This window comes from Lepisma saccharinum, chromosome 18, assembly GCF_977018435.1.
Source record: "Lepisma saccharinum chromosome 18, izLepSacc3.1, whole genome shotgun sequence".
NCBI lineage: Eukaryota > Metazoa > Arthropoda > Insecta > Zygentoma > Lepismatidae > Lepisma > Lepisma saccharinum.
The window spans coordinates 33,036,873-33,051,969 of NC_139246.1; the positions used below are offsets into that span (position 1 = coordinate 33,036,873).

Sequence of the window (15,097 nt, forward strand, 5' to 3'; positions counted from 1 at the left end):
GCGGAGTGGTTAGCTCATCATGCTACGACGCCAGAGGTCCTGGGTTCGAATCCCGGCATGGGTATGGATGTTTGTGAGTGTCCATCAATTTCAACGTATCATCACCATCCTCAGCTTTGCATATTAGCCAAAAGCGGCACAAAATTGAAGTAAAATAAAGCAAATCAATCAATCGAACCATAATAAAACCGCAATTGTCACGAAATTTCCATTCAAATTCATGCCTATAACCCTATGTCTTTGATTGCAGGTGTATATTACCTTTAGAGAAGGCCACGGCCACCTCTCCGCGGCCCTACATGATCCGTTTGGGGGCCTACGACTCCAGCAAGTTCAGCGCCTCCGATTTCATTAAAGTGGTTGCCATGGTGCTGGACGTGATGCTGCTGGAAGATGACTCTATGGTGGTGAACGGTGTGGTCCCCGTCACGGACCTGGAAAAGGTTACGATGGGCCACGTCACGCAGATGAGCGCCAGTTTGCTTAAGAAAAGTACAACAATATTTCAAGTAAGTGGCTACTTACGAGTACACTAAAATTTCCGCTCGATCTTGGGCCTGTATCACTAAAGATTTTTTCTTGAAAAACGCCGCACGATCCTCAGAATAAGGATGATATTGTATATCCGACATGCTCGGGCCATTTTGTATGCCACATACACAGTGTTCCGCTCAGAAAGATCGATAAATAATTGGTAATTTGAAGTGTAAATAATGGTTCATTAACACTAGAAGGATCAGATCTCCCCTAAAACAGCGGAAAGGGGTCACTTTGACCCCTCATAAGAAAAGCATTTAAAAAATATAATTATTTTAGAATGGGAACATATTTTTAATTTATATTATTTTCTGTGCAATATAATCAAGTGGTTTGTGATAAATTTTGATTACAAATAAAAATTATAGTAATAAAGAACTGAACACTCCAGAATACGCAACATTTCACCACGAGAAATTGGTACTTGATACAACATGTTCGGAGACGTCACCTACATGACGACATGTTGACTGTGACAAGTAGGAGCATGGTAAGAGACAGGTTGACACAGGAACCTAACGGTTATATTGCAGCACACATAAATGAAACTTTACAGGCGTTAAATTAAACCCTACAGCTGTTCTAGGGGTATAACATGAAATTTCACAGAAATATATAATATTTTGTGGATTTCAATATACCGTCTTAAAAAGGATAAAGAATTAAGATAAGTCACAAAATTTTGAGGAAAAAATAAGATTTTTTTTTTATTTGAATTTAAAATTGTGGGTGCGTCAGCACTAAGGCTATTTTGCACCCGTCACATTATACGGGGTCCAGCCCCTTATCGTTACAAATAACAACTCTATCGTTGCAGAATTAAAATCATAAAATATTAAAATGTTCTGACTTTCGTTAAAAGCTGAGGCTGTAAAGGGGCACTCAGCACACATAAGGACAACAGAACAGGACAATACAAACAAAATTATACTGGCCATGGGGCCAGTCGCCAGAGCCTCGTTAGTCTTCAGTCCAGGGTGCACTAACGTGGAAGTGAGGTTGACATTTGGGTGTACTACGTGGAAGGTCACCCCTTACACCCCGAGGAAAAAATAAGAAAAACGGGAAAGTTATTATAGAAATGGTGAAAGTAGTGGTCATTTTGACCCCTCCCGCCATTCTTAGTATTAACACACCTTGATGTAGAAACTCTTGACTCGACATGTGCGCCTTGAGTTGCCCTGCAGACATCTAAAAGGTCCACATTCCTGTCGCGTCACGTGTCTGTTGCTCCACTGAATAGTGCCTGGCTTGTTCCCGCATTATACATTAGCGCGCATGCGCAACCACGTGTATTCACTATTGGCGTATAAACTCTGAGAGTTTCTGCATCTTGAAAAATGAAAATCGTAACAATATCTTCCTCTGTTTTTAAACGGTGAACAATTATTTATCGATCCCTCTAAGCGAGACACGCTGCATGCAATAGCCTACGTGTAGATCTCCAGTTATACAGCACGACTATTGAATGAGAGTTTTAAGTCCATTTTATGCAGATGGGCCTCCCCGATGGCGCAGTGGCAGCGTCGTCGTTTTGTAATCAAGGGGTCCCGGGTTCGATACCCGGTGGAGGCACATAGTGGTTCGGATCCCACTTTAAAACTGTAGGTCAAGTCCCGATTAGCCTTACTGTGCATAAAGTGAACTTAAAACACCAAAATCGATCAATCAATCAATCTAACCGAGACTGGGCCTACAGCCTAACTTGGGATCCTATGTTCTTCCACCGGCTATCGAACCCGGGACACATTTACTACAAGGCGACGACGTTACCACCAAGCCATCTGGTAGGCACTCGATATACACACGTAGACACACACTTCCATGTATGTGTGTGTGTGTGTATCGTTCTGTGCTGAGCAAAGCTGGTCGTCAAATGCATAATACACAATAATTAATAATATTATAGAAACGATTTGAGTGCATGGTGGTTCTCAGTAAGGCGTTAGTCTGCCACGCTGGAGACCGTTGTTCGATTCTCTGGATAGGTGAGGATATTTTCGTACAACAGCTGGAGCGTGCTGCTGATCACATCACCTCCAGTACGGCCGAGATCAAGAATGTGTCAAGCCCTAACTCCACAACCCCTTGAAGCGTTTATATAGCACTGGAAATATATTTAAGTATTATTATATAATAAATAGATGGCACTACATAAATACTAATATAATTTAAAATAAATTTGATATCTAGGAGACTAACCTGTATTAAATAGTAGTGATTAAAATAATATATTATTCATTTGTTTTCCTTTGGAATGTCCATTGCAGATTTGTGAAAGCTTTTATACAGGGTGACTGGTAATTAGATGTATTCCCTGAAAGGGGTTAAAGTAGAGACAATTTGCAATATATTTGACCATATGTTACCCCGTCCGAAAATTAGTAGTTCTCGAGATAATCGAGTTTCAATTGTTTTTTTTAAAAAATGACATTTTTCCACATAAAAAGATGAATTGAGAAAAAACTGCTCATTGTATGGAACATATTTCAGCGTTTGCTGATAGCTAACAAATAAGTGGTTACTTGAAAAAAAAGTTTTTCCCAAATAACAATCACATGTAAGTAACGGGTGGGTCTAAACTTAAAAGTGATGATAAAAAAATGCACTCTTAGTTTACTTGGCAACGTATTTATAACAAAAATGGTATGACACGAAGCGTACAAATTACGTAAATTACTTCCCTGATTCATCAGCTATCCAACAAGGTACAAATGTTGCTGACATTCACATTTGTGTACAAGAAATAACACTTGATTCATCTTCATGTGAATGGAATCAATGAACAATACAATTAAAAAACATTACACGTCTTGCTCAAAGTGGGCACCTCCGTTACGAATGCAGGCACGCAGGTTTTTACGGACATTTGGTCTCGTAACTCGTGATGTGATGGTGGCCTTGACGTGTTGACCAGCTGTTAAGATCCTCTCCCTGAGCTCTTCTTGCGAGTTTACCGGTGCCTTGTCATGTGGCTCCAAATGTAAAAGTCGCAAGGCGTCAAATTGATCGGGGGATCGAGCTGGTCAGTCTTCATGCTGGTAAATCATGTCATGTCTTGTAGCTAGAGGCACATCCTCCAACAACATTGCCATCCCGTTCCACAAAAAATGTTCATAAGTGATGCCATTTAAGATTTGGGGCAGGAAAAATTGCTCGATGAAATGATTGTTGATTACGCCCATCCATACTTCTGCCTGGGAGTGCGACAGTGGCTGGATGAAAATTACCCAAAGAAATGGATTGGCCGAGGCGGACCGATTCCCTGGCCGGCTCGATCCCCCGATTTGACGCCTTGCGACTTTTACATTTGGAGCCACATGACAAGGCACCGGTAAACTCGCAAGAAGAGCTCAGGGAGAGGATCTTCACAGCTGGTCAACACGTCAAGGCCACCATCACATCACGAGTTACGAGACCAAATGACCCGTAAAAACCTGCGTGCCTGCATTCGTAACGGAGGTGCCCACTTTGAGCAAGACGTGTAATGTTTTTTAATTGTATTGTTCATTGATTCCATTCACATGAAGATGAATCAAGTGTTATTTCTTGTACACAAATGTGAATGTCAGCAACATTTGTACCTTGTTGGATAGCTGATGAATCAGGGAAGTAATTTACGTAATTTGTAAGCTTCGTGTCATACCATTTTTGTTATAAATACGTTGCCAAGTAAACTAAGAGTGCATTTTTTTATCATCACTTTTAAGTTTAGACCCACCCGTTACTTACATGTGATTGTTATTTGGGAAAAACTTTTTTTTCAAGTAACCACTTATTTGTTAGCTATCAGCAAACGCTGAAATATGTTCCATACAATGAGCAGTTTTTTCTCAATTCATCTTTTTATGTGGAAAATTGTCTTTTTTTAAAAAAACAATTGAAACTCGATTATCTCGAAAACTATTAATTTTCGGACGGGGTATCATATGGTCAAATTTATTGCAAATTGTCTCTACTTTAACCCCTTTCATGGAATACATCTAATTACCAGTCACCCTGTATATGAAAACACACGTAAAATATTTTTGTCTAAATGAAGTCTCATGATGTCTAATTCTACAAATGGAACTCTATACCCGGTTTCGGAGAGAAACCTCTGACTGTTTCGTTAATTTGTAATTTGTAATTTACGGGTTTTTCTATTAAACATAAATCACGTTATTGAAAATACACAGTTAAAGGTAAAAAAGGTAAAGTGTTCCCCTGTGCATAGCACCACGCCATGAAGGCGTATAGGGGGTGTGGGGGTAACGCCCCACACTTTCTTGATCCGGTCGTGAGTGGGGGTGATGTGATCAGCATCACGCCCCTGACCGCCTTTACCCCCCAGGGTTTCCCCCAGGTACCCATGTTATTCGACGCTGGGTAGGCGCCGGGGCCGCTTCCACCGTTAGAAAAGTTCCCGGATTTGAACCGGCCGGGGATCGAACCCGGGACCTTGAGCATGGTAGTCAGACGCGTTACCGACTGAGCCACCGCGGCCACTTAAAATACACAGTTAATAATAGTAATAAATTGAGGTTATTCAAGACATTATTATATTCATAATGTATGTGTGTGTGTGTGTGCGTGAGTTGACATTTTCTCATTTTCGAAATATTAGAACATCACTTGCGGCACAATTTGCTAACATAACCGTTTAAATATAAAATTCAATTGTGTACAATACAACAATGTGTGTACGTATTGCTTTCATTGTTCATTCGGTTATTAAGCTCTAACAATGTAATATTGTTGACAAGATTCATTGAATAACTTCTCTTCTTTGTTTTTTGGTAAACATTACATTTGTAGCATTGATTAAACTACAAATTAATGTATGTTGAAGGCAGCGTGTTTTCACCTGAAACATTGTATCAAGAAACGTGTTTAAAATGCTTGTAACAGCCGTAAAGTAGAATATTTTTTATAATTTCTGACAGAAAGACAAAGAGTCACAAATAATTGCCGTAAAATTAGAGTCTTTGAATTTAAATTTCCATAGTATATACGTAGGAGTACTGGTTCGATATTGCATTTGAGCGATATCAGTCAACCCGTTCCAACATGATTTTCATAATAAAACTCTTGTCTAGAATACTAATCGCAAAATAAGGCAGTGAATTTTGGGACATGGCTTGGGCTATATTCATCAATCAAACTTTTAAAATATAATGTGTGGGATGTATAAAATGTAATTGTAATAGTTGCCGTAAATATAAGGATTTTTTTTCTAAAAGTTTCAATGCATTTGGTATTGCATTTGAGTGCAATACGTGTAGTAGATGGCGCACTGTAAACCTTCGTTAATAAAACTTTGGATAATATTAATAACGAGGTTGATGTTCAAAACAGGATATGTTTTAACTACTGGTAATTCCGTGGCAATGTAAACTTGTTTCCAATTACATACAGACTCAGGGGGGATTTTCAAATAAGCCGAAAGCACAGGAAGCTGCATAGAAATGAGTCGCTGACGAATATAAGTGTATCGTTTTATCAAAGTTTAAAGAATAATTTGTAATGAGATAATCGCCTAAAATGCATAATTCAAGTTTATAAGTGTTATTAATTAATACAGAACACGATGTTAAAGGTATTTTCTACTATTACGGCAGCCGATCCTAATGCTGGCAAGGAGAGCGTGGAACGACCAATCCAGGACGATAAGAAATGTAGCAGCCAGTAGAACGAAGTTCACGTATTACATCTTCCTGCCGCGTTGTAACTCTCGGCGCCACCGCTGTTGTCTGGTTGGTCTGCTGCGTATTCCCCGCTCCCCGCTTACCTTTCCGCAACTAGGACCTGCCGCTGTAAGAGTAGAAAAGACCTATAGTGGAAGTGAAGTACTATAACAAAACTGTTAATAATAATAATATCGGCATGGCTGAAAATTGTATGCCCCCCCCCCCTGTTGAGACTAGGCCCATAGCGAGGGCGAAGGGTAGGTTATAGGGATTGACGCCTAGGGCGCCATGCACAGAGGGCGCCATTCAAAGCTCTTTTTACATAACAAAGTAAGAATGTGCGACGGAGGAATTTACACTTGACACTTGTCTTGTAGCACAGTACTGGAATTCTCTGTTTCCCAAACAGATTTTCTTCGAACTCTACTGAAATATTCTTAAACATGATAAACTTTTTTAAAATCAGAAATGCAAACTACTAATCTTTGCATATAATCTATATCATCTTTCAATCATATTTCCTTTCATTTCTTATTTCAAAATTTGTAGGATGTAAATATCACAAACCGTAGCACAAGAAGGAAATAATTTAGGGACGCGCATAAAATATCGTGGAGTCCGCGGGGTTTGGGGGAGGGGAAAACTACAATCTCGCCTAGGGCGTCAAAATATCTAGCTACGGTGCTGATTTAGACAACAATCAACTCGAATTAAATTAGCATTCTAGGAGAACATCTAAACAGATTTAATTTTTTGGGCATATACATGCTGGTTTTCAATGCCAGAGACTTCTAGGAAAATTTACCACGAGGGAGGCTGTCATGTACTGAAATTGACTGAAACTATACTGCTTGCCACATACGATGGCAGAGTACGAAGAGAAACACCGCGGGTGACAAGCCTACAACGTTGCCAGAATTTCTGGTGGCCTAAAGCCTGGTCTACAAGTAATGTTTCTTTCGTCGGTCTTACATGATAATGCCAGGTGGATCAAACAAAACATTACGTGTGGACGGCAAGTAGTTTGAAGTCTTGTATGTCCCGGGTTCGAATCCCGTCATGAGCATGGGTGTTATTTGTCCGATCTTCAGTTTTATCATATCATCATTCATCCTCATCCTCGAGATAAGCCAAAAGTGGCAGAAATATATAAAATATCTATCTGCAGTCATATATGGCTAGCTGTATATGCAGTTATAATTACTAGAGTTTTTAAATAAATATTTCTCTTTCAGGACGCTCTGCCCTGTGAGATGCAAGAAATGAATTACATACGATCCCCGTCCATATTTGAAGCCGTGATCAAGATCTTCAAAAGCTTAGTGAACGAGAAACTGAAGAAAAAGGTTAGTTCAATTTCACCAATGTTCAAAATTGTTGCATTCGCACTTGAAAATAACTTTGGTACGTAGAAATATCAAGACACAAGATATATGCTCCTGAACTATCAGCTTAATACATCCAAATTGTGAGAGACAAAATACTACACTACAATAGTGGAAAAGTATAGTGTTAGATAAAATTAATAATTCATTGCTACTAGTTTTAGCTGCAAGAAATTGACAAAGTACTCATTAAAAGACTAGTACATTACGTATTTCATTGTTTCAGCTATACCTACTATATTTATATTATATGAATTTATTCAATGCTTTTTATCGTTCATCAATGAATTACGTTTCATAGGTATTTCGTTGTATTTGCTTTGTGCTGGCATCTAGTGTGCAAATTAAGAACTACAAGAAATCTAAATTCGTTGTCGTGAAATAAGGCTTGCTCTTCTTTCAGTTGGTTCATTCTTCTACGTATACAGTGACGTCAATATAGAATATTGTTCGGGTATTTCCCTTTTCTTCCTTTCATGGGCGTACCCATATTTTTTCCAGGGGGAAGAAGCAAACAAACCTTTTCCCACTGGTACAAACAACAGTTTCCCATTGACGGAAATGTTTTACTTCAAATTATTTGGAAGGAGAATAACATTTTTGTAACTTTCCACGTAAAAAAAGCACAATGAACAGATTGAAAATTTTTGCCATTAGTTTTCCGGGGGGAGGGCAAATGCCCACCAGCACCCCCGCTGAATTTCTTCCTGTATTTTTCTCGTTTCCCTTTCTATTTTCTTTCACCCTCTTTCCTTTCTCTACCCCAAGGGGGTGCGGAGGATAAGTTCAACCCCCCCCGAAATTTGTTTCACATAATAGCACTAAAAACAATGTAAAACAACCGTCACTGTCCCGTTTCTATTATATCGCGGTATTTAAATCGAAATGTTCTCCATTTCTTTACTAAAGATGAAATAGAATTATCATGTAAACAGCTTTCTGTCTTAAATTCAGTGGGGTCCTTAGTATTTTCACAAGAGAAGAGATTTGCTCAATTTCCCTAAATTTCGCGTTCTCTTCTTTAGGAATGCTGGTCCAAAGGGGTGAGAGACTATGGTCCCTTTCCTTGCATGCTACTTTCTTAAAAGACAGTGTTATAAATGCAAACACAAACATTGGTTCTCCCGGAACTTCCGGTTTAGGTTAGTCCCCGTTTCTTGCAGTACAGTTCACAAGTATACGATTTAAGAAATGAGCACTTGTTTTCATCAGTTGTGCGTCGATATCGCCACAGACTGACGATAGTCAAGAAAAGTATTTCTTTCAATTTTTAGCATGAAGGAGTGAACTTTGTTGAATCCTTTGGATGAGCAATTGCAGTGCAGATTATTAAAAACCAACGTTTTTTTAAAAAAAAATAACAAAAGTGTTGAGATACGTTTCAAGCGTTCAACGATAGTTGGACTTGCATTGTACATTTTCAAACCCGAGGGTAGATGGCAGCACTAATTATAGTCTAATTAAACGTCTATCTTTTCTACAACCTTACATAATCTTATACGCTTGATAATACGAAAGTAGGCTACAAACAAAGTGATTGCTTCACAATAAAATGGTGATTTAATTAAGACTAAATCACATGTGTTTGTTTTGTGACGAAAAGGTGTTCATAGATTTCATGAATTCATATAATCATATTTAAAGGTATGTTGTAGAGTTATTTGTTCATGTACATTCAGACATACATTCTCTCCATGTCCTTCGGTAACCTATGCTGCACAGCTTGTACCCCTTTTCCTTGTAAAAGAATCTCCACTTCGAAGTTTCGTATTAACGTTCATACAACCGTCAGCGTAACCGGATGTTCGAGGGGAACCAGATGACTGCGCATGAACAGTAGTAGTCACTTGAAGAAAACACTAATTTTTAAGGGAAGCAAGCAAAACGTTAGGGGCGGGTTAAGGGCTTGGCGACTGCTGAGGCGTCAAATCGAGTTGTCCTCCTTGAATAGCTCCAAAACCTTAGTTTTGAATATACAAGCGTGTCTATTTGGTTTAAGAAGAGGTGTTACAAAACAGACATTTCATATTGGAAACGATAAGACGAGATGGATAGAAAGAAGTTTCTGGAAAGAATAATAGATGGCAGAACAAGCTGAATGAATATTCATAAAATATTGGAGGGTAAATATCGATTTAATGAAAGGAAGTTTACAAAAGAAAATGTAAAATAATATGGTAACTATGTACAGAAAATAGTTATTAGATGAAAAGTAAGATACAAGTAGTTTTCATCATTCAACAAGTTCTAGCCTGTAGTGAATTATTGACGCGTATAAGGAAGAACTCGACGAAGTATGAATTGGAACTTCCCTTGTCTTTCTTTCTAGATTTTCAAAATCTTTTTTTTAATTTCGACACTTGGTAAAAGTCTTCTATAACAAGACTACAAACCAGGAAGCATGATATATGATATCCTGTAGGTAGTTAGTATACTAGTGCATGCCTGCATGAATGGAGGTGTACTCACAGGGGCCACATGCAGCTAGATCTGGATTTGACTCTCAGAGGAGGGCTACCCTCTGGCTACAACCAAACCTGGCCGCCTCAATCAGCCTAAAGAGGCAAAGTTAAGACCCTAGGTGAGGTTAAAAGCTGGAAAGGGGTAGTTGCTGGTTGACTCAGGTCGAGCACCAATCACCCCAGCGAGCTCCTTTGGGGGCGGGGTTTTACCTTTCTTTCTGTTTTCTTTTCTATTTAATTGGATTTCAAAAGCACAGCTCAATAGCGACTTTGTCTTCATTGCTATCATTCCTTCCCAGGGAGGATAGTTTTTAATATACTACTGCATAATACATACATGACAAAACCGTGGAGCAATTTAAGTAAAGAGCTTATCATACAGGGTGATTCAGAATTCTTATTACACACTTCTAAGGGTAGTAGAGGGGACTTAGAAGATCAAGTTTTGATAAGGAACTCATGTCCGGAAACGTACCGTTTTGGTACTACGCAGATGACAAGATCACATAATTTCACATTATGTAGGTGTTAAATAAATGTATACCTACAATAAATATATTCCTTAACAGTAATACTTACAGTATTTAAAATAAGGCTAGTATTTTTCGTATTTAAAACCGTAAATATGCAATATGGTCAAGGTTTATATTGGAAGTGGAAAGTAGTGGAAATTTTGTATTGAGCCACTCCTGTCAAGACTTATTCGATTTTGCCGCGCACGTGGAAATTAAATTGTAATCAACCTTCTCAGGTTTCTGTAATTCACTATGACTTAAAAAACATCCCGAAATTTCTTCCCAGAACCGAAAATAAATTATCTCTCCCAATCCCGATTTCGGGGAAATTATTTCCCGATTTTCGAAACCCAGAACAATCTGTATCAAAGGTCGTGTATTTATAAAAATGCTTACTTATCGATATAGTATAGGTGTTGAAAATTTCTTGGACGAGAAACTGGTTTTCTACATACATTCGTGATGTGAACGCATATGTTTTCTATGATTATGGCTCTAAATAAATATACTTTGAATAGAAAACTTATCACTATTTTGTAGTCGTCGAAATATGTTATTTCTAAATGTTTTATACAGCGTGAGTTTTGCGCCACCCTGTAGTGGGATTTAGGAGACTAGTTGCCAAAATTGTACCATCTTCAAGGGTTCATTAATTTCAAATTAGTAAACAAATTAGTTAATGGTACCTATTTCAAATTAAAAACATATTTTGGAAAAAAATATTAAGAAATATAAAGATTCCTTAGGAGCTGATGTCACTGAAATACAAGTGTGATTTAGATGGCTGTCTTCTATGTCTGTGGGATGGCTACACTTATAGATTTGCATATGGCTACATTCATTAGTAACCGTTTTCAACTTTTTCAGTTCTATGTGCATGGAGACATGGATAATTTATACAAGTACGTTCCGAAAGAAGTTCTTCCACTGGAGTATGGAGGCCAAGCAGGAAATGTTGGTGACATTGCAGGTAATTCCTCTGACGTTTGTCATTGGCTGTTAAGTTAATGTATCCCCTCCTATTATATTTAGTTGACTGCAAACTTAGCTACTAGATGGCACCAAACTTCAAATTGTGCCGGAATTGTAACAATAATTCCATATCTCGTTTAGTGTACTTATATGAAATATATTACGGTGTTAAGTAATGATTTTCTACATATTGATGTATGTTTTTCTTAAGAAAAACAAAATAATGTAAAATGTGTCAAAAAATTTGCAAAACTGTTTCTTTTTTCTTTTAAAAAAGGAAAACAATAATACCATATACATTGCGTCGAATTCAGGGGGTGGGGGGCAAAGCTACTTTGGCCCCAATTCCTCAAGAGTGGAATCTTATATGCCATTCTTGCCTTGTCGCTCCTCAAATTTTTTAGCAAATTTACTGACCACAAGAATTGTAATTAATACAGATGATTAACAACGATGGTTTGGGAATGGGTTTCGCAGCTTCAAAGCTATATTTGGTTAGAGAGCTTAGCTCAGATTTTTTTTCCCATCATCTGTCGTTTCGTTTCGTTTCGAAAGAGAGAGAGAGAGAGAGGGAGAGAGAGAGAGAGAGAGCATTTCTTCTCTCGACTTTTCAGGTAAACAATTTATTTTTGCCTGTGGCGGAAATAGAGCCTGTGACTTTATAACAAATATTGTCCGCTATCAAAATACACCCAACCCCCAGTCCGTGCTCTCTTGAAACGTAGTGTTAAAATAAGAATAGTTAAAAGCACTAGGCAATGGACAATGTCCAATTAACGTTGCACATTAATCCTTCTTGTCCAGCAAAAACTTTCCTATCATTTGTGAAGTCATGCATCACTTTTTTCGATAGATGCTTCCTTCTTTTCCTCTTTAGCAATATGTCGTGTGCAGTAGAAAAATATGCTTTACAAACTGTGCATAACGCTCTTTTCACATCTATTTCTTGATAAAGATTATAAGCTGTAGGCGATTTCCGTTTCACATGGCTACAAATTAGTTACACACATTAACATATAAAAAGAAGCTGAAAATACCGACCTAATTCGTCCTTTATCCTTCGTCTTCCTTAATAGGGCTGTTTATTGTTGCAGAAGACAGTTGTTTATTAATTGTTACCCTCACAATTGGAACTTTGCTTTCGTAGTAAATCTATAAATTTGCTCATCTTTATTAGATAAATATGGGTGCCATCTACAAAGAGAATGAGAAACAGACTACGAACAATTACAAGCACCGTCAATTCTAGAAAATATATAGTCGACATTTGATTACAGCGGTGGCGCGACGCTCCTAATCTATTAACTCTTCATACATCCAGGGACTCTAACTCAATGAGAATATTTCAATTCAATCAGAGACGTCCGCATTCTTGACTTCTAGAACCAGCAAAATAATCAATCAACGTTAGCGTAAACAAATCGCCATCTCTCGCACCCCGAACCATTTCGACTTAACAAACTAAAATAACGTAAGAGAAACATTGGACATGTTATATATATATATCTATATCTAACGCATGAAAGTATGGAGATAACCCCCAACCGATACAGAAGAGTTTAAATCTTAACTTCTATCTTCAATATTTTTTTTATTGAATTGAATTGAACATTTTGGGAGCGTCAGCACTTAGGCTATTTTGCTCCCGTTACATTATACGGGGGCCAGCCCCTTACCATTACAAATAACAACTCTAACGTTGCATAATTAAAAATCTTAAAATGTTCTGACTTCTGCTAAAAGCTGAGGCTGTAAAGGGGCACTCAGCACACATAAGGACAAAAGAACAGGACAATACATACAAAATTATACTGGCCATGGGTCCAGTCGCCAGAGCCTCGTTAGTCTTCAGTCCAGGGTGTACTAACGTGGAAGTGAGTTTGACATTTGGGTGTACTACATGGAAGGTCACCCCTTACACCCCTATCTTCAATTTGACCCAAGCATCAACCGCAGTGAACCTACCACTTGGCAGTTAAATAAATGCATCCCCCTTTCCAAGAGCGCCCGCAGGGAGGAGCCAGGGGACACTTGCCCGTGGAAAGAGTTAATGTAATTCTAATTGTGAAATTGTAGCGAAATTTTGTAACAAAAAAATGTTCATTTATGTAACGTACAGGCGGTAAGTTACAGCAACTATTATTATTATTATTATTATTATTATTTGAAGTAGGGTTGGTTACATTTAAGCTTACAGTCTATTTTACACTGATTTATCTAACTTTAAAAACAGCTTTTTGTCAGTATACAGTTATGAAAATTGTATATAGATACAGACTATGGAAATTACAAATTAATATAATTAAAAAGAACAAGTAGAGGAAAACGTCTAAATATGGGCCAACTTTTTATATTGTCATTTTTGGAGGAAAAAAATTAATATATCAAACTCCTGCCTTTAAAATGCATATCTATGAAATATATACTTAAATGTAATAGCATGCTAAAGTATAGAAGGTCACAAATTTTTTAAGAAAAAAGTTACAAAAAAAATGGTAAAATGATGTATTTCAAAATTGTGGTCTAAATATGGGCTACTAGTACCAATATCACAAAAAGCAATTAACATTTTAAGAAAAACAGTCATTTATCGCTAAAATATTATAAAATTCATATTTATGAATAATCTGTTGTTTTGAAAATCACGCGGAATGGGAAAAATCGAAATTAAGAAAAATATCCAAATATTTGTTAAAAATTTGATCTCAACTTTAGACATGTCATAGCCCAAATTTAGACCATCACGCTACTTTTCTTCTTCAATTTATTCTCGCTCTCTGTGGTACATATTTCACAAACAAATCATGGCATTATAAAAGCCCACATTTGTTTTATGTACCGCTAATATCATAACCTATACAAAGCAGATGAGAATTCAGAAAACGCTGAGTTAAAACATACCTGCAAAAAGTTTTCGGAGGTCGCAATTCTATAACAGCGTCCAAGGCCAAAACTAACCACCACTTTCTCTTGCGAATTGGCGCCGCAACCTTTGTCCTTGACAGATAACCAGTTCCAATAGCCTCTGCCAGGCTGCAGCACCCGGGAGCGCTGATAACCCCCAAAACCCATATTTAAACCTTCGCCCATATTTAGACCTTCTCTAGTAGTAGTAGTAATAATAACAAAAAATAATAGCAATAATAAAAGCTGTAATAATAGCAATAATATTTTTTTAAAAAAAATCAATGATCTTTCCCGCCCTGAGAAAAAATTCTGCGGCACCCTTGCCCCTCCCCGTTTAACAGGATAAAATCTCTTCTCCCCAACGTTTAAAACGAACAGTAAGTGTAAGAATTAGAATGGTAAACGGAAGCAGTATTGCAGTTTACATAAGAACAACAGAGGTCACACTTATCTATAAAAGCTTTTGTAGCTCTTGTTTCGCCGAATTTATGGGTTTTCTCTCGAGGGTGAATGATTATGGAAACTAATATATTCTATAATACTACCGTAGTAGCCAGTAGTTTACCACTATTAATCTGTAAGAAAATAAGGCTTCATACAGTAGTAAGTCAATAAATGCATGTAAAACAGAAACAACCAAATGACAAAAA

At 37.6% G+C, this 15,097-nt stretch overlaps 1 protein-coding gene across 1 annotated transcript in view; it reads left to right on the top strand.

Moving 5' to 3' along the window:
* Positions 1-15,097, top strand: part of LOC146002204 (uncharacterized) — a 129,780-nt gene that overhangs the window by 71,385 nt on the left and 43,298 nt on the right. Inside the window, exons 4-6 of the mRNA XM_083139922.1 lie at positions 251-509; positions 7,442-7,552; positions 11,436-11,538. Coding sequence (XP_082996048.1) covers positions 251-509; positions 7,442-7,552; positions 11,436-11,538 — 473 coding nt within the window. The remainder of the gene's footprint in view (positions 1-250; positions 510-7,441; positions 7,553-11,435; positions 11,539-15,097) is intronic.